Source organism: Perissodus microlepis, chromosome 19, assembly GCF_051167445.1.
Source record: "Perissodus microlepis isolate ML-2025 ecotype Zambia chromosome 19, ASM5116744v1, whole genome shotgun sequence".
Lineage (NCBI taxonomy): Eukaryota > Metazoa > Chordata > Actinopteri > Cichliformes > Cichlidae > Perissodus > Perissodus microlepis.
The window spans coordinates 23713912-23734698 of record NC_140479.1 but is presented as its reverse complement, the minus strand read 5'-3'; the positions used below and the strand labels follow the sequence as shown (position 1 = coordinate 23734698).

General features: G+C 39.8%; 2 protein-coding genes across 2 annotated transcripts in view; one reads left to right on the top strand and one right to left on the bottom strand.

Annotated features, from left to right (window-relative positions):
* Positions 1-7931: 7931 nt before the first annotated feature.
* Positions 7932-10688, bottom strand: htr1b (5-hydroxytryptamine (serotonin) receptor 1B). Its single transcript, XM_084915814.1, has one exon. The coding sequence runs from the start codon at positions 10265-10267 to the stop codon at positions 9134-9136; it is 1134 nt and encodes a 377-aa protein (XP_084771940.1). The 5' UTR covers positions 10268-10688; the 3' UTR covers positions 7932-9133.
* A 14-nt stretch (positions 10689-10702) lies between these two features.
* Positions 10703-20787, top strand: part of LOC146366052 (snake venom 5'-nucleotidase-like) — a 17627-nt gene continuing 7542 nt past the window's right edge. The window contains exon 1 of the mRNA XM_084915809.1: positions 10703-20777. Coding sequence (XP_084771935.1) covers positions 20388-20777 — 390 coding nt within the window. The 5' untranslated portion in view covers positions 10703-20387. The remainder of the gene's footprint in view (positions 20778-20787) is intronic.

The following is a 20787-nucleotide window of genomic DNA, read 5'->3' as shown; positions in this document are numbered from 1 at the left end:
AGTGATCCCATATGTGTCAGGAGCAGTTGAGACGCATTTTTTCTAAACATCGGGTCTCTGTGGCTTTTAAACCCCAAAACACGCTGCGCCAAAAACTGGTCCACCCCAAGGATCGGGTCCCCCGACACAAACAGAGTAACATAGTGTATGCTGTTAAGTGCCAGGAGGATTGCCAGGATTTATACATTGGGGAAACCAAACAACCTCTGGCGAAGCAAATGGCACAACACAGAAGAGCTACCTGGTCAGGTCAGGACTCTGCAGTCTATTTACACCCACAGGCCAGTGGACACTCTTTCAATGATGAGGATGTACACATCCTGGACAGGGAGGAACGCTGGTTTGAGCGCGGAGTCAAGGAGGCCATTTACATGAAAAGGGAAAGACCATCTCTGAATCGAGGAGGGGGCCTAAGGGTACATCTTTCACCATCTTACAATGCTGTGATTGCAGCCATTCCCCAACTCTCTGTGAATGGTACTCATGGCCATTGATCAGTGGGTTTTGGTCAGTGGTTGTTGATCAATGGTCATGAGAATTTGCATAATTATGATTAAGGAACTGACATTGTGCAAATGTACTGTTTATAAGATTGGGGAAACCTGCAGTCAGCTGAGACTGAAGAAGTCACTTGGATGAGTGACGAAACGTTTCTCCCACAAAACGCTACATCCAGATGAACAGAATCAACTTTTTGGCCATTTTAAATGAATTCTACCAATTTTGCTATGAAGAGTGATCAGATATCCAGCCAAAATAAGGCTAGTTCATGGCTACCAAAAGCATCTGGTCAAGGTGCAACTTGCTAAGGGACATTGAACCAAATATTAATTGGGGTGTATGTATATATTTGAACTGGTATACATTAAAGAAACTAGTTTCATACTTGTGCATTCAATTCTTGTTTTTTAAAATTAAAAATGTGTTCTGTTCAGTCATTCAACCCCAGAAAGAGAAAAGTTCAAATAAACCATTAAAAGCCCCAAATTACCATGACATTTACGCACATGATGAGTGTATGCAAACTAAAGATTAATATAGTTACTTTAAAATAAATGATCCTTAATTCAGTCTTTTAAATACCAAACCATAGTTTAACACAGGCAGGAGGCTTAACTTAAATGTTTTTGTAAAGAGGATGCTCTTATTCAAGTGTCACAACCTTGGGGGTGTTTGCAGACGAGCAGAAAAAGAGCTGAATTAGGTTATGTCAGGCAAATTTCATGCTAATAGCTCCGGTGACATTTTGCGTTATTATTGCTTATGAAAATGGAAAATTACAAATATGCTACTCAAGTTTCCATCTCAGTGCACCTTCTCATGCTTAATATCAAAAGGTTAATAGACAATATGTAAATGACTCCAGAAGAAAAGGGGAACCCCTCATTTATATTCTTCAAAGCTCTCAGTGAAACTGAAATCCATATGTGGGTGATGGGTGTATTCATCACAGTGTTGGAGAATATGTGACTTGTGTAGCCAAACAAGTATAAGACAAAAACTTACTTGTGTTGTTAATAGTCTTATACAAGCCTCTCCTTGCAAACGAATGCAAATAAAATGGGGATTTTGCACTATGTGATAAAAGAGAGATAAAAAATGACCTTTTTAAGTTGAACTGCCATCTTTGTTGTTGTGGCAGTCTCTGCTCTCTGCCTCTTAATGAGGACTGAATAGAGTGTGGTGAGCTTGACCTCTGAGCAGGGCCATTTCAAGTTCAGCACAAATGTCAGCCGAGAACAAGACATCTAACTCCCGCTAGTTCTTTAGGTCTTACACGACAGTTTACTTTCCCCTCTTACTTTTAACTTTGTGTGCCCTGAAAGCCTCGGTAAACAAAGAACACAGGCTGGAGTAATGTCAGTGAACCAAGCCCATCCTGAAAGGAAAATATTCAGATTTACAAATCAAAACTAAGAATGATCAAAAGGCACTTAATACTTCAAGTTAAACTCCTTATAGCATTATAAATAGAACGTCAACAATTCAAGCAGTTGAGATCTACATCTGTGAATGAATAGAATTCATCATTACCCCCACCACAGCCACAAGAGATGCTGGGTGTAGCTACCTGCTACCTAAATTCCTGTCTTTTATGCCTTATATACACTATATGGACAAAGGTATTGGGCCACACCTCTTAATCTTTGAATTGAGGTGTTTGCAGTCCTATTGCACCGGTGTACAGAACCAAGCACCCAGACATCCAGTCTGCCTTTACAAACATTAGTGAAAGAATGGGTCATTCTGCAGAGACACTGTTGCCACAGCTCTGTTTGTGAAATTTCTTCCCTCCTAGATATCAGCTGTATGGTGGTATTATTACCACAGCCAAAGAGGTTATGTTCTTGGTAGTGCTTGTGTGCTTACATACGTGTCCTTCTGTCTGTAAGCACGACAGCTCAGAACAGAAATTCTGATAAATCTTTGTTGGGATGTAGACTTGACGTCCACTGAGGTCGTCAACGTCAACTTAATTATTTATTGGTGAAAATTTACAAAAAGCCTTATAACTTAGAAACTGTGATTTTTACAAGTGTGATGTGTATTACCAACATATAGAACGTACCATATAAATATTTTAAAGTATCATGTCACATTTGACCTCTCCTTTAAAGTCAATACTTTGCTATAAAGGTAAAAGTGATAATAATAAAGAGCTGTTTAAAACTATGTTGTTTTTTTTTGTTTTTGCTATTGTTTGGGCTGAGAATACAGGCATATAGGGAATGGTATATGAGGTTTCTAAATATCACATTACTTTTGACCTCTGATTTATTCTTCAAGGTCAGATAAGTTTTAAGTTTTTTAATCTTTAAAATGTCTCTAAATTCTACTGCCTTTGTCTGCATAAGCAAAATTTGGGAAACAACACTGTGGGTTCTAAATATCAAGTAATAGTTTGCATCCAAATGTGTCACATTTTACCTCTGATCTCACTTTTATATTTCACATCTGTGTTTCTTTCAAAGTGAGCTCAAAATGCTGTATTGCCTTAAAGAATTATTGTCAAGAGAAAGATGAGCTGCCTTAGTGGAAGTTTGTGTTCTCAATTCATGTTGCAAAGTGGAAGTGTTTAGGAAAACCCAGTATTACGCAAAATGTTTAATACGCACAGCGGTCCACCGTGTCCATTTCACGCTTTGCCGCTCCAAAACATGAAATGGGCACGCATGCAGAAGCTGCATTACCAGCAGGGGGAGATAATTTATATAAAGCCAAGAAGTTGGTAGTGAGCAAAAAGCATACAAAGTTCATTCCAGGGTCCTTAATTGTCTAAATAATTAAGCTAGGTGGCTAACATGAGTTAATAATGTCTGTTAATAATGTCAATGATTGTTTTCATGTTGGCTTCAAATAAAATATCTCCCTCTGCTGTTACTGCAGCGTACTGCACCTTTTCCATGCCCTTTTCACACTTTGGAGAGGCAAAGAGTACAATGGACACTGTGGACCGTAATGTCTATTACACAATATCGGGTTTTTAAAGAACCATACCAAGTTGCATAGTGCATAAAAGTCTGACTCAGTAATTGCAGAGCACAAAACTTCCTCTGCCGTTAACATCAGTACAGAAACTGTGACCCAGGAGCTTCATGGTATGGGTTTCCATGGCCAAGCATCTCCTGTGGCTCTAATGTGTAGGTGGCCCAGTGCTTTTGTCCACTGGGCCACCAATACATTACAGAAAACACAAAGGGTGTCAGCTCACCTGTTATCTTTACAGCTTCTCCCTGTTTTCCTCCAACAGAAGCAATGGTGGGTCATCAGAGACGTGCCTGAACCTGAGAAGTGGGGTGCCGAAGGTATAAAGACTGTTTCTTCAATTCCTTCTCTCTGGGATGCTTTGTCTTGTCTACGGTCATGCTGCTTTGTTAGGTTATTTTGTCTCTTGTACCCTTGTTCAGCATCATCCATTCACAGCATATACCGCTGACACCCAACACTGTCATGCGAAACTACATGTTTAGTTATATAAACTGGTTGGCAAATTGGACTGTGCGGATTTGTTATTTGCCAGCCTGAGCCAAGCTGGTAACAATAAACAGAATATTTTCCACTGCAGAAAAATATGTTAATGCTGAAAATTTATACAGCTGATTTGTGTTGTGAACATTTACGATGCTGCATGATAGAATTAACCAAGAATTATCTCTGCAGAGTCAGAGCTCTGTAGCTTTTTTTATCAGCTGTTTTGGGAAATTGTAAAAGTTTAGAAGAGTTTAATGAAGTTTAAATTGTGCAGAAAGTTACCAGAACTTCTTTATTAAGGATTTAAATACACCCAATATTTTGAATTATGAGATTTTTCAAATGAGAATGAGAAAGTAAATATAGATCACGCTGTTACTAGGTGATAATGGAGCAGCCATTACCAGTGATGCACACACAGTGTAGATGGATGGTTCATAAAGCAACCAATCTTCAGCAGTATGTGAACTTGTTATGTCACTATCTGGCTAATTTGATGATGTATTGCTTGTCAGGTAAAAGCTTATATTAAGTGTGACAGATATGCTAAGCTCTGATAGTAATAGTCCTACAAGTGTAAACACAGTCACACCACCAGAATGATGACATTATTACAAATCCACTACGCCCCAATCTCCTTAATGCAAAAATACTGCAGGACCTTTAAATTAAGCCACTATGCTGTAACACAGGTAAACTGCTTGTGGCCACAGATATGCTACGAAGCACGGAGCAAACATGCATCAATGAAGACTGTGATTTGACACACGCACACACACGTGATAACCATAGGCAATAACAGGGGGTGCATCAGCGACACCTTTATGCACGCATGAACTGAGATCTGTTTAATGTTTGTGGGCTTATAACTCGATATTTCGCTGTCATCTCCAGAAACTGATGTTGGAGTGCAGATTTATGGCCCTGTCAGGTGGTTTCATTCACAACTAATCTGACATGATGGATTTTAAACTACTGTGGCTGTGCAATTAGCATGAGTACAGCAGGTTAACCATACATGAATATTCCAGAAAGCATAAAACCAGAAAACATAATATGCAAAACGGCAGTGGACACGTTTCAGAAAGTACACATTCACAGGTAAACCACACTGATTTCCTGCAAACCTTTACGAGTACATGTTAACGACAAAGTGTCACATTTGTAACATCTCTGAGTGATTCAGAATCAGGATTGCTAAACATTAATATAAGAGCCCACGTCTAATTGTTATTCACCATCAATCTCCTTTCTTTTTCATGTCACCGCATAGATGGCTTGCACAGATTACTCGTTTTCCTTCCTGCCAAGGTCAATCATTACCACCTTGGAGAGATAATTTATTAATAGCAGATTGCCCTTTGTGCCTCCATTTTTTCAGGTGATGAATGCTTCAAACCTCGTTCAACCTTTGTCAGAAAGAGTGAAACGATAGCTGCTAACCAAAACTAGATTCAGTCGAGGAATATTTTACAGGTTCATCATCCATGTGTTCGGCCTCACTAGCTGTTACATCACCGGTGTCCTTCTCTCTACAGCATATATGTGGCAGATCAGTAATGGAAATAGAAAAAAAGGGGGTGTGTAATTAATGTTTTTGCTTCCACAATGCAGTTGTTACATGTATCATGTAAAAAAGCTTTTTAAACATCAACAACCAATTGCAAGATAGATTTATGCGATGCATTATGAATCCACTCTACTCTGCATCATTCTGTCCCTCCATTCAGCACTACAGTATGTGGCTTTGTGCTACACTGCACAATGACACAGCAAAAATGTTTAACGTAATGTGTATGTGAAAAATGCTGCAAGAATCCTGACTTTATGCCTGCTGTTTATCTCTACTTGAGGCTAGCTGCATGGCAGTACATTTGAGGGTCCAATCTGCACTCAGAGGGCTTTGGGTTGTCAGTTCATCAGGTACATGAGGGCTTCTCACAAACATTATGAGCCCCTTATTCACATACACACACACAGATCAACTTTGTCTGAGGGAAACAGCCACAGGTCACAAAGTTATGGTGTCAAATACAGAGTTAGCAGAGCAAAGCAAATATCATAAAAAATGGTAATTAAATAAGAATTAAATAGAATTAATTACCATAGTCTAATAGAGTTTAAATAGAAAAAGTAAACCAACTCCAACATTAGCCCATTACTGTATGTCTTCTCCATTCTGAATGGCAGGTGGCCATTAAGTTCCTTGGCCAGTAAGAAAGTGTAAAAGTCTCAAACCTAAAACAGAACAAAAATGTTTTGGAATTGTCCTTCTGAAGTTACGCGACACGTCCCACAGCGCTGTGCCATTTTGAGCCTTTGCAGTCTCTTGCACTCAGCCGCTTTTCAGGTGAAGTCAGTTAAGTCTTTGGGGGTTTAGAGCTTAGGCCTTTGGATGGAGACTGGAATTGGGCCTAGTATAACACACTGAAATCTCCAACTTATCTGTCTGCTGTCAGTTCTCATTACGCTCGGTGCCAGTGCCAAGTTTTTGAAATCTTTGCTAGATATTTCTGGCTCCGCTGCATCAATTTTTATACTTTGCATGTATGCTTTGTAAAAATTTTTCACTGGTCTGACAATTGGAAGAATTGTTTCATGCAGACAAGAAAACCAAAAGCTCAACTTGTACTTAGGAGATTGCATAACCCCCATTGTGTGCAATTCAATTCCTCTGCACAGTACAAATATACTGTATGCCACAAAGAAAAGCTCATATATGATATATAGCATGCATAGTCGAGCATATCTTACCTTTTCTGCAAAGATCTTTTTCATTAAATGCAGATTGTCTATAATATAATACCTGTGTAAGGCATATATTTGTGTTTTTTGTCATGCATAATATCCACACTGCACTCAGTTTTGTTTAGAATGTTGCATAATTTGTGCTTAGATGGATGTTTGTCTGATGAAGATCTTGTAGGTTGAAACATTAAAAAACTCCCTTTGGGGACAACATTTTCCTCTGTCCTGCACCCGAACAAGCACGAAAATGTTTCTTATTTTTGTGGCAAAGCTCAGCCCAAAGCTCAGCCCTGGTAAAGAGTGTTTCTCGGTTCATTTTATTCAATTTGTTCGTCGTCTTATCCTTAGCTGACCAAAATTTTGAGACTTTTTGTATTTATTATGTATTTTATAGTCAAATAGTTTCAATAAAAGCATTTATTGTAGAACTGAATAAAAAATATTTATTATTACAACATTAGTTCGTGTTACTGAAATCTCTGCATGGAGTTAAGTTTCCCTTTAGGAAACATAAATAATGTGAAAGTCACAACCACAAGCAAAGTCTTTAAATATATAGATTACAGATATTACTTCGTGTCAGTCTTGAACGCACCTGCGTCTGCCTTAGAAAATTGTATAAAACTCTCTGAATGACTTCCTGTTCAAGTGCAATCCTCTGTTAAGCGTTATGGGTCGTGTTAAAATTCATATATAGAAAGCCAAAAGATGTCAGCGCGTGTGCTTCCATATGTGCTGACAACATGAGTGTCCCTTTCTGCATACGTGAAGTACACTAGAATAGCATTGCTTGCGCTCGCTCTCATGACTTATTGAACTATGAAAGCAAAGACTTGTTCTCCTGCAGGAAGGCGGCAGAGGAAGGGCAGGGAGATGGTGAGGAGATCAAACAGCAGCGAGCTGCAGCGCAACCTTAAAACATGAGGAGGAAGTGATGCGAAACGACACCCTCTTGTCCAAATTGATCCGCGCTGTTTAATGCTTTCTCACATCTCTTAGTGCCTCGAGAGGTTGTTGGATTTCAATTTTGATGTCATCATAATGTTTTCTGGCCGTGACTCTAATCTCTCATTAGATTTCAAGGTAACACCTCACAACAGGGAGAAAATTGCAAGTCATCTGCCACATTATAAACATGGCAAAACACAAATGAAAGGACCAGCATGGCTCATCTTTACTAAGAACTGCATTAAAACTCTTACTCAAAGACAAATATTTGAAAGCCTTTATTACACAGCGCCTCTGAATGAGAACAAATACTAGAGCAACAAACTTTGTTTTCATTTTATGCTGGCAGATCTTCAGCATTTTTTATGTAGCTCTGCAAGCCAGATTCTACAATTCAGATCACTCTATGCGGCCATAAGATGGGGAAACCATGTGACACACGAACAGGACATACTGAAGAAACAGACTGAATGTGGCAGAAAACAGGCCCACCCATGCACAGTTAAACAAGATTAAGTTTGTTCAGCAGAATTGAATTTATTATGAGTGATCATCAGCTTTGCTGCATTAATATCAGCTGCAGATGAAGCTTTTCTTAAAGCCCCAGAAGGAAAGCAGACTTCTCACTCTTCCTTTCAACTGCATGGGTGTGCCTTTCTAAACAAAGATAACCACAGCATCGAGCGGCCCAAGACTATGATCAAAATATAAACCTATGGTTATTTTCAGCATACATAGACATATAACTGAACCAGCAACCTTGCTTTCCGGTATTCACATAATCCCCAAAAAGAATTATCCAGGGTCATTTATCCAAAAGGTATTTATGAATTCAAAATCATGTCTGTTGCTCGTGATTTCTGCTGCTTATTCACATTAATGGGTCAGGCATCATGGGAGTAAGTGCTATGCACTGCATTAACATACTTTACCAGCCAAATAGGAATCCACACAGAATAATCCATCACTTAACTGATATGTGAAAGGTTAAAGTGAAGCAGTGTCAAAAAAAATTAGAAGTTTCCCACCACCACCCTCAATATGCAAAATGCCCATCTTCACAAATGATTTCTCTTTGTATTAAATACTAAATCAGGTCTTTTGCAAATGAAAACAAGCTTCTTCTTTCTTTTTTTTTTTTACTTTTTTCTAAATTGGCATTTCTCCTCATCATGGCTTCATTGAATTAGAATTTTTTTTTTAATGTATTTAGATAATGGAAATATTTTTTACAACTATGCCTTTTATGTAGAACAATTTCTCACCACTTTTTCTTTTTTTGTTCAATAAAACTGGCATTTTTTTTTTCATCTCCATCCCGATTCAAATGAAAAAAGTCCCATTTTCACATCCTCATAATGCCTGTGAGTCACAGAGAGCTTATTATTTGAAGGATTCTTGTTTCAGAAGTTCATATAAGAAAATAGACACATAAACAAATGTTGTCAGTGACCGGAGGTGCAGCTCACAGCCTGCAACATCTGAAGCGCGTGAGTTTGTGAAAAGCTTTCTTGAAGTCCTCGTTAGACATGGTGTATATGATCGGGTTGATGAGGGAATTGAGATATCCCAGCCAGGTGAAAAAGTCAAATAACTCGGGGTTTAAACATGTGTCACATGCTGCCACCAGCAACGTGTAGATGAAAAACGGAAGCCAGCAAATAATATAAGCGCCGAGGATTATCCCCAGGGTCTTCGTCGCTTTTCGTTCTCTTGCTGCTGAAATTCTCTTTTTCTCCAAAACCGCATCGGACAACGTCACTTTCACCTGGTTCTCGCTCGTTGAAGAGCCGGTGTCGCTGGACGGAACGTCGTGTCTCCCGCACTGCAGAGAGCTAGTGGACGCCGCGGACCCAGGGGAGTTGGAGACCAGGTGAGCCGATGTTAGTCTCTTCCCAACCTTCTTCGGGGACTGCTTCAGGATCCTTTTCCGAGCCTCCACGTATATCCGTCCGTAGAGGACAATGAGGAGCAAGGTTGGGATGTAGAAAGCCCCAAAAGTGGAGTAAATGGTGTAGAAAATGTGATCTGTGTTGACGCTACAGCTTGTTAATTCATCCGCTTTCACCTGTCTCCAGAAGAGAGGCGGGAGGGAGATGGAGATGGCGATGACCCAGGCTGTGGCCACCATCCCTGCCGCTCTTCCCGTTGTGCGTTTTTTAGAGTACTCCACTGCGTCAGTGATGGCCCAGTACCTATCCAAAGCGATTACGCACAGATGGAGGATGGACGCAGTGCAACACGTTATGTCCGAGGAGAGCCAGATGTCGCAAACTATTTGTCCGAGCGTCCAGGTGTGGATCACGGTGTACAGGACGCAGATGGGCATCACTAGGATAGACACCAGCAGGTCAGTGACGGCCAGAGAGGCGATCAGAAAGTTTGCGGGAGTTTGCAGCTTCTTCGACTGGGAAATCGTTGCGATGACAAAGGCATTGGATAAAGTGGTGGCGAGTGTGATAATCGAGAGAATCACAGCCAAGCTGATCTGATAGGCGAGACTCTCTGCGCTCTCATCCACAATGGATGAATTTGTAGTAAAACTGTCGTTTGTGGTGTTCACCGGCTGAGTTGGCTCGACTTGACCCGAGAGCTCCATAACTTTTAGTCACTTTTATCATATTTTATTTGCACCCTCTGATGTCTGGCATTGAATGAGCTTTCTCTCGTCGTGAGCGTTGCCTCATCCGTGCCATGCGTTCAGAGTAGTGGCACAGTGGAAACAGAAAAACTCACTCTTTTCTTCTTCATTTTTTCATCTTACATCAGATTTTAATGCGCAGATGTTGAAATATGGAGGCAAGTATCCATTCATCGCAGAAATGAAAACTTCTCCGGGTTTTAGCCATGAAAAGAAAACTTCCTAACTGTGGAAGCACGCAACAAATAAAAAGTATTATGCATAAATGTTGAGCAGTGCGCCCTGATAACCCAACATCTGGGAGGATGTCACAGATAATCCACATGTAGGGCAGAGGTTCTCAAGAGCTATGCCTTTGCAGGCCCCTTGTGGTTGAATGCTGAGCCAACCCCGAGTCTCGATTTTATACAGACTCTGACATCAAACAAGCGCCACCGATCACAGCTCTCTCTCTCTTTCTCTCTCTCTCTCTCTCTGAAGAGTAGACTGCCTTCAGGGTCATAGTGCCCAGTGTTTCCCATTTGTCACATACCCTGCTAGATATATATATATAAAAAGAAACATCTTGGATTACAAAAGACAAAATGTGCTGTTGTCACCACACCAACTTTTAACATCCAACTTTGTAAAGCATACAACTATAGGTAATTAATGAACCATTAGAAGTATGAATACATCTTAAGTCATTAGTATCGAATGTTAATAATTCAATGCACCAAGTCAGTTGGTGTGCAAAATGCTCTCATTTAACCAACCATATTGGAGTTTTATGCACTGGTTACATTTGAAGTTGTCCGTCTTTGTTTAGGGACACAACTTCTAAAACAACTTTGATCAAACATGATATTGATGTAGATGATCCAAAATCCGATTCAACAAAGATTTAAAGTAAGTCCGATTCTTACCCATGGCCTCGCCTTGGAGACCATATTGACCAAGCTGGTGCACCGCAGTATAAGAGGAAGTCTGATCTATTAAAGGAGTACTGCCAAGTCCCATTAAGTCCTTATAGACTGTAAGCATATACCATTTGGTGCCAAATGCACTGGCTACATTTCAGTGACTTTTAAATATGGTTATTAATGAGCTGCAACGTTGTGCTGATTTTTTGGATGACGTGCTGGTATATAGTAGTGCCTAGAAGGATCATCTTTACCACATTTGTGTTTTGTGTTTTTACGAATAGCTGAAGGAAATTTGACCGTAAACCTTGCAAAATAACATAACGTGTCATCTCTTGGTAAGGTTGTGAGCCAAAGTCATGCGAGCCCTGTTGATGCCAAGGTGTTAGCCATCAAGTAGTTCCCTGTTTCTACCATTATAAAGGAGCTTGTAGTTTGTTATTAGCATTATTTTTCCAACAAGTTTTTGACTGTGGCATCATCTTTTGACTGATTTGCTAAAGGCCAGCAAAAAGAGCAAAATTGACTTTGTCTGCTTTACAGCCAGCTTCTGTTAGCATCAAATCACTGTTGTGCTGTGCTTCTGTTTTGATTGCACCCCACTTGGATGGACCATTTAAACTGCATGTGGATGAGGCACTCATCCAAGCTGACAAACAAGACCTTGAATGTCCGGTTACAGCTTTCCCCCCCAAGAAGTTCCATTTTTACCAGCTGAATTATTCAAACACAGAACATTTTTTTAATTATTATTTTATTCAGCCTCTGAGTATCCTGATTTTGCTTCTCAATCAAATAGTTTCAAAAACCATGTTTTTAAAGTGCTGTATAAATAAAGGTATCTGCAGACTGTTTTCCAGTATTTACGAGGACTTGTCACATCAAGTATTTACGCTGATTTTTCACATTGTGGCGATGCTAATTTTCAATTCATGGATGCAAGATGAAGGGTGAAGAGTTCACACACATTAAGCACTTTCTCTTTTGACACTTCTGATGTGTGAAAGCAGCTGTCATTGATATTGGCACAGAGTCACTGCTGCGTGTGAGGCTGTGAACTTCATGCTCTCATTTAGAGCATCATATCAGAGCTTTTCAGTCAGGTCTGGAAATACATAAACTGTACTTTAACACACACACACACACACACACACACACACACACACACACACACACACACACACACACACACACACACACACACACACACACACACAAGAGCACTGTTAAGTTTCCAAACTGAGAAACTACAATAACTCAATGACTCTGCTGTTATATATTCCTTTCTCATCTCAAACTGATGTCACATTCACCCTTCTACACTATTATACATTTTCCTCATCAGAAACTTTTAATTGAAATTGACTTAAGTTCTGCTGGCTGGGTTTCCGATTCACATTAGACCACCTTCGTCTGCAGTTCTCAGGTGGTTTTGTTAGGAGAAGTTCTGGGCCAATATTGTAGTGCAAATAAAGCTTGTGGCATTTTCTTTTTACTACTTTTCCCTAAAACTCATAGACGATGTAACACAACTGATCATGTCTCAGTTATTAAAGTGGCATTTTTATGTGAATTAAGTTTAGCAATTAAACCTCTAAAAAATATTTAAGTACTTATTTATTTAATATAATAAGGAGGTATTTCATGTGCTAAAATTTACATTTCTGCTTACTAAGATTGTATGATTGCCTAGAAAGTGACTCATCAGTCACTTTATAAAATAAAATGTTCAGCTGCAAGATAACACAAATATCTAACCAATCACGTGGCAGCATCTCAGTGCATTTAGGCATGGAGAAATGAGACGACCTGCTGAAGTTCAAACTGAGCAATAGAATAGGAAAGGGCAGTGAGTTAACTGATTAAGCGACTAAATGATTAGGTGCGGCATGATTATTTGTGCCAGTCTAGCTGATCTACTGGGATTTTCCCACACAGTCTGCCCTAAGGTTTACAGAGAATGGTCCAAAAAAGAAAAATGTCTAGTGGGCAGCAGTTCTCTGGAGGAAATGGTTTGTTAATGCCTGACGTCAGAGGAGACTGGTCAGACTGCTTCAAGCTGACAGGAAGTTAACAGTGACTTAAATACCCTCTCCGTACAATAAGGTATGCTTAATGGCATCTCTGAACACTCGTCATGTCAGCTCTCTACAACAGCAGAAAACCAAAAAAGCAAAATCTCTTAGGAATGTTTCCAGCACCTTGAAGAATGTATCCGATGAAGAATTAAAGCAGTTAGGAAGGAAAGAGCAGACCGTTTAAGACATGAGCAAAAACAAGTCTAAAGTCTTTGGCCAACGTCATAACATGCATGTAGTGCAAGCCTGGCTCTGCCTGGGGTTTGAATCAAAGATGTTCTTGCTGAGACACAACAGATCATGTATATGAGATGACTGTATAACATTCTAGTTTTGCCGTCGTGTGTGTATTTAAACTCACAAAATGTATTTTTGCACCAGCGCTCATAGGTCAGTAGGTTGTTCCACTGCACCACACGTGTAGCAAGCTGAGAGAACAAAACAAAAAGCATCTCCACTTAGTGGCTGCGTTACCTAGTTACAGCATTAAGCAGTAAATGCAAATGCTAATGCGGCGCAAGCAATAAATCACTATCCATTAACCTTGTTAAATATGCAGATTTACCTCCCATCAGAATAAACTATTTCTACAGGGGTAAACACAAATTTTTTTAAGCTTGAGTAATCAATGCAAATACATCGAGTGTCCTGAAAAATACCAAAACAAGAAGTTTTTACCGTTCTTGAAGGTGTGCAAAAATGTAAATAAAAAATAATCTTTTCAATGTCATAAAAAAGGGTCAAGAACGAGCAAAAGCATTTGTGTCAGACACCTGAGCTACATTTAGAGTTTCATATACTGTGACGGTGTCTCACTGAGGTGGAGATAAAGTGTGTATTTGTCTGAATTTACAGGAATTTTAACAACTGATGTATGACGGGGAAAAAAAAGAATATTTTTTTTTGTTGTTGTAATAAAATCTTAATGAGCTTGTAGCAATGTGAGTTTAGTTTTGGGGAGACTGAACATTACCTATCGCTGTTTTTTTTACTCCTAAGGCATGAAAACACACCTCTGACACCTTTTCAAACCAAATTCGCAATTTGCATTATTGTGATCCAGATAATTGCTTTTAGTGTTCATTTTTTTTCATTCAGAGAGAGCTGACTGCATCTGTTAGAGAAAGCCTTTATTTAATTTGCAACAGCGTTGTGATTTCTGGTGTCTAACACTTGAATTCCCCTACAGTACAAGCACTGACAAGTAGCAGGCATTCCTCTGTGTTTGAGCTCTGTAAAGAGTAATCTCAGGCAGCACTCAGTCCAAAACAGACCCTCCTGTGAGTTCATGATTGTACCCCTTCACTGACCATGACTGACTGGCACTGCTAATGCACAGGAACTGGACACAACCCAGCCAGTGTTGTCACTGTTTACACAAAACATGCAGTCTCGTTTTTGCTTTTTTGTGTTTTTCACATACTCACTTTTACCCAAAAAATGTGGAGAACTATGTTACCACCAGCTGAGGTGAGGTTGGATCAACCCTCTGGTGTGACTGCAAGCTCTGACTGTGAGATTTATGTAAGGACACTTGGAAATGCTCTATTAAATAAGCAGAAAACACACACATGCGCTCAAAACTTGTATTTGAACAATGTTACTAGAATCATAAAGTGGTGTATAGTTTGCTTCCTGGTTGATTTTTCTGTGTTAAAAGCCTCCCTGTGGCCCACTTTGACTGCAGCAGCAGTAGCAGCATGGGGGGATTTCTATGACTCTGTTTGTGTTATCTCCTCTCATCTCAAAACGCATGGTAGCACAGCACATCAGAAAGCCACCTATAAGCTCACAATGGAACTGAAAGTCCTATTTTTAGTCAGTTAATAAGGTATCCACTGTGCGTTAAAGCTGATCATTATAGAACATGCATGTGGTATACTGTAAGTTCTAGTTTTCTTAAATATATATATAGACAGAGATACTGAGAGGAGTGAGAGTTCAAAAAGGTAGAGTTTTCTGGGCAGGAAATCAATCAAAGCAGGGAAACAAACCTGATGGAATGAGCAGGAACCAGGAGAAATGGGCAGAATCAAAAATCATTAGGAGGCTTAGAGGTATAACCAAACCAGGGTGCACACTGTGCCATTGTAGGTTGGTCCAGACCAGTGTGGAGAACAAACACATCAAAGAACCAAGCCAATATCTTTGGTAATGGCTCCAAAATTGTGGATAGGCTTAAAGTTACCCGGTTTAACCTGGAACAAACTTCCAACTTTTTCAGAAATTCAGGAAATAACTGCTGCTGTGTCACACAGTGTGTCCCACAGCCAACAATAACAGGAATATAGCTTGAAATGTTGCCAATTTGTAATCATTGTTATCGATCTGATGGCCTTTAGATAGGTGTGTTATATTATGAGGTAAACATCATATAATAATGCAGAAAAACCCTAACAATCAAATTATCACCTAAAAGTAGGCACTTGGCAAAAGCAGGAAGGAAAAACTCCATTTTAACAGGAAGAAACCTCCAGCAGAACCAGACTCAGGAAGGGGCAGCCATCTGCCACAACCAATTACGGGTGAGGGGAGGGAGACACAACAAAAAGACTGAAATTGTCTTTTAAATGAGAAACATTTTCTTCCACTTATCCAATCTACAGGGCTAGAGCTTATCCTAGCTGTTGTTGGGCAAAAGGTGAAGTACTCCCTGGATAGATAGCCAAATATTTACTTAATTGTTATTTCCTGGAGTGGGCCAGGATACTGACTACATCCTTTAGGTCATGGTGGTGAAGCCCACTGAGGCTGTGATGCCAGGAGCCCTGCTGGAGCGGGGCTGCAGAATTGTTTCCTCGGCTGTTTATCTTTAAGATGGAGAAACCTAGTTATTTTTTTAGTTATTTTTCTCCAGTTTAACTCTTTACCTTAGCTTGAGTTTGCCTTTAGTTTGACCAACTAATATTCACTGTAACTATGCTGAACAAAACTCTAGCTGTTAAGAAAAAGGGGAATAAAAGAGAGTTTGACTGTTGAACTGTTTAAAAGCTTTTTATACCTCAGCCATCCTTAACAGACAAAAAGCCAAATGAAATTAGCTGGTGGTTAAATGTGTGACACAAAATGTCTATACCAACAGAGATTTAAAAGAAAATCTAGTTGAGTTATTGCAGCAGGAGTATAGTCTGTGTGATGTCCTTCAGCTGTTATCATGACTGTGTCAAGGAGATGCAACATGGATACAAATAATGAAAGAATTAAAGCTGTGCAGGGACTCGGTAGATTGTATCATCGTCTACATTCATCAAACCTGGTGTCATACCCAAGTTTATTATGTTCATTCAGTAAAGTGCTGCTTGCAATGAACTTGTAATATTACTGCAGTCACACAAACACCTTTACAGCTGAATGTTTCTCTTAGAAAGATGACCTTGCACAGAGAGAGACAGAGAAAGCCAGCAACACAGTTTTTGACTTTCAGCTGGTGACTGTGGCTCCATCCACACATACATGGGTATTTTTTTAAGCCAGATTTTCTGCTTTAGCATTGCGTAAGTATTCTAAAGGCCTCGCATAATCAATTTTTGAAACAATATATGAGAGAAGGTTTTTTTTTCATGGGTTTACCTCAGTTTAACTGATTGAACAGTGAAACATCCTGACTAGCCAGTTTAAAAATCAACCTCCTGCTGACTAGGACATTTAAGAGAGAATAGCCTTTTATTGTCATTGTACATGTACAATAAAATTATGGCAGTATGAAATCAGCTATTTAAAAAAAAAGTCATCTCAAGTCACCAACTTTATCAAACTAACATTTTCTGGTTGGTAGGTACTTTTTGGGTTTGTTTTGTTCTCACTGAAAACAGCTTCCTTCCTCATTTCCTTTCAGAAATGAGTGATCCAACAAATACACCCAGAAATGCAAAACAATGGTGTGAAAGACTAAACTGCTCTGAATGGTTGGGGAGGAAAACACAGATTAGTGCAGCTTTAATTGAAATGCTGCAAAAGTAATTAAGAGCAGGCTGTTCTGTCGACCTGCTAAAGACACTTAATTTCACTCTTACATAGTTGCACTTTCTCCATCAAGTCCATCAAGAGCACTTTTTGAGGCAACCGTTTAGTTATTGTGGTCAATGCTTTTTATTCGTGATAAATGACAGCTGTAGCAGCCGAGGCCAAATGGGGCAAACCCGAACCAGGGCAGATCCCTTGTTGTCGTGAGTGTCAACCCTCCCTCTCCACCTACCCGAAATTACTGCTGCGGGAAACTGCTCCTTCTTATCCAAGTGTTTATGACATGAGACACAAGAGAAGTGACCAAGCTGAGCAGCTAGGTCAGCCACGTTTGGAAACTGGAGCCTTAAATAATCCCCAACTGCTGAAGTAAATATACATAGCTCATACAAAGAAGAGCTATTGTATTAAGACCCGATATGCACCGAAGTGCTACATGAATAATACTGAAGTAACCTGAACTCTATTTCCATAAGATAGTTCATCATAAAATGCATATTTTTATACATTTGTACAAACAAAAAAATACTTATTTTTCTTATTCTTAGAGATTATGTAACAGATTTATTTGTTATATTGGAATCACATTAGAGTTTCTACTACTCCAAAGAGCATGGCAAAGGAAAAAGAAAGCATCTATATATACAGCACAATATGATCTTATGGATTGAGTCCGCATCATAAATTACAGAAACAACAATTAAATATTGCAGAAATAATAATATAATAAAATGATGTGTGCAAGAGTGAAATCTGATGACTTCTCTCACTGCTTTGTATGATCTGAAGGCTGGACTGGAGTACAATGAGAAACTCAAATATAGGACACATGTTGAGCGGCAGAGTGCGTCCCACTGCAGCGTGCTCCAGTCGGGTCTGATGGGATATGGTGCCTTCTGCTCTGCCAATCGGCTCTCGAAGGTCTCCATCTAAAAATGTATTGGGAGAGGTACTATTTACAACTGGAGGCTCGCTAGGCTCAAACTTTCCAAATCCGATGATCATATGAAGGCATGATTGCCACCATGTAGGGGATTGTGCCACTTTTTGGAGGGATGTGTCCCATTTTTTAGGAGACCCTCGCTGTGCAGATTCTGTAGGTCGCTGAAGTGAAGCATTTCAGCATGCGACTGAGGCAAAAGAGGAAAGAACGTCAGCTCTAAATACACTGTGTAAATCACTTTTTTTATTCCCTTGGAGGAAAATATGACAGGAAAAGAGCTAAGTGGTGATGATAACTGTTGACTGCTAAGGCTGGTGTTACTGCGGTCACACTCGTTTTAGCTGAAGTGGAAGCAGACAAATCCATCTAAAAACTGGATGTCCAGATAGGGAATTCACTTTGACCAGTAACTGGTTTTATCAGCCCTTTTAAAAGCTGGAACCAGTCCATACTTTTAGCAGGAAAGGTAAGATGCATTTAGAAGTGGTAAAGATTCTGCAGTAAGATGCAGAATAGTATATGCACAATGCACATCGTTCTCTTTCATGCCACTACAGTGTCACAGATGGCCTCATTTTAAAATGAAAGGAGGGCTAGCTTGGGAGACAGACTGCAAACATTTTTAGGGGCATGCCGCTCAGAGATATGTGGAGAAGAATAAGACCTTATAATGTAAGTATGTGAGGTGAGATTTACTGGATTTACTGCCTCCTGGAGGTATAGGCTGTCTGATTTTGAGTGTGTATGTTTGCTTACACGCTCTATGTGTGAGGCTTGTGTGGTGAAAGAGACGTGGGGTGACAGCATGAAGAGGTGAGCAGCCTAATCCTCTGTGGGCAGACAAGTGCTAATAGCACACATCAGTGCTGGTGCGGGTGAAGCCTCAGGGAGTGTTAAAACGAGAGGTTATTGAGCAGGACAGACACAGGGTTCATGCTTGGAACAAGCATGGCTGAAATTGCATCAGCTTATCAGCAGTATCTAAAAATCAAGGCTCGGGGTAATCCTGAAGAAATGTGCTAGAAATGCAGGATATGTGAACTGCATGAACAATGTGCATGAGACTGCATGAACAAAACACTTCTCTGCTCATTTCCAGTGAAGACTCACTTTCATCAAAGAGTATTTGCCCACTCTGAGCTCCAGATCCTGAAAGTTTGCTCGTCATTAAAAAATAAATGATAATTACAAAAAAATGTTATCAGATAGATAGATAGATAGATAGATAGATAGATAGATAGATAGATAGATAGATAGATAGATAGATAGATAGATAGATAGATAGATAGATAGATAGATAGAATAGTGGTTTATCCCTTGAGGTACTTTCTATTTATCTGTGAACAGGTCAGTGTTAAGTGGGTTAACAAACATTAACCTGGAAATGGTCAGGTGCAAGGATTGTATAGGCAAGATTTGAAAGCTCTTGAAATCCTGGCAAACATTTGGCAAACAAATTTGAAGAGAGTCACGGTGCTCATTGTAACTCATTACTTTTAAATGTTTTTGTCCTTAATTGTCCACTAAGGGGAGCTGATGGGTGAAGGGCATGTAAGAAATCTGATGACTTCTCTCACTGCTTTGTATGATCTGAAGGCTGGACTGGAGTACAGTGAGAAACTCAAATATAGGACACATGTTGAGCGACATTCAATAGTCAGAATATACAGTTTGCAGTTTGCATAATGTAAGAAGTCATTCACTGCTGGAAAACACTTTAAACAATAAAGTGTGGTTAGTTATGTCATGTTGTGTTATGTGATGTACAAAAGTACTGGATAAAAAACATACTGAAGTCAGTACTACGGAACACAAGAGTAATGTTGTACATGTACAACATTATTCTTCTGTGTGCTGGAATGACAGCATGCAGCTTGCGTCTTTGCATAGATGCTGTATGTGACAGCCTGGCCCAGTCAAGGGTAATGTTAAAAAACAAGATAATATAGATTTAAAAGTTGATAACTTGACATTGTTTCACCTGGACAGACACACACACACACACTGCAAACTTTCTAAGCTGTTGTGTTCTGCTAATCAGTACTCAAGTCTAATAAAACGACAAAAGACAAAACGACAGTTTATGAAATTTACAGTTTATAAAACTTACAGAACGCTTTCTCTCACTAATTTTCTATGTCGGAATTTCCTGGACTTTTTCCTCCCTCTGTACTAAGCCGACGCCTCCTTCAATGTGCTATACATTCTTGGTCACAAATGCGGGTTTTACGCACGGAGACATCATGGGTTTCCGTTCGTCTCGGCGCGCTCTCTTGACCTCGCTCTGCCTCGTTTTAAACTGCTGGAGCGGAGCGTCGACCTTCGAGCTGACAATACTCCACACCAATGACAACCATGCACGAATCGAGGAGACCGGCAAGGACTCGGGAAAGTGTCGAGCAGAGCGTCCCTGCTTCGCTGGTGTGGCCAGGAGGTTCACGAAAGTGACCGAGATCAGAAAAAAAGAGACGAACGTGGTGTTTCTGGATGCTGGAGACCAATTCCAAGGGACTGTCTGGTTCAACTACTATAAAGGCGCTGAAGCCGCACACTTTATGAACAAACTTGGTTATGATGTTATGGCAAGTATTG

What these genes read in the sequence shown, in the direction of transcription:
- htr1b (XM_084915814.1), bottom strand. Translation starts at nt 10,267, where the DNA reads ATGGAGCTCTCGGGTCAAGTCGAGCCAACTCAGCCGGTGAACACCACA.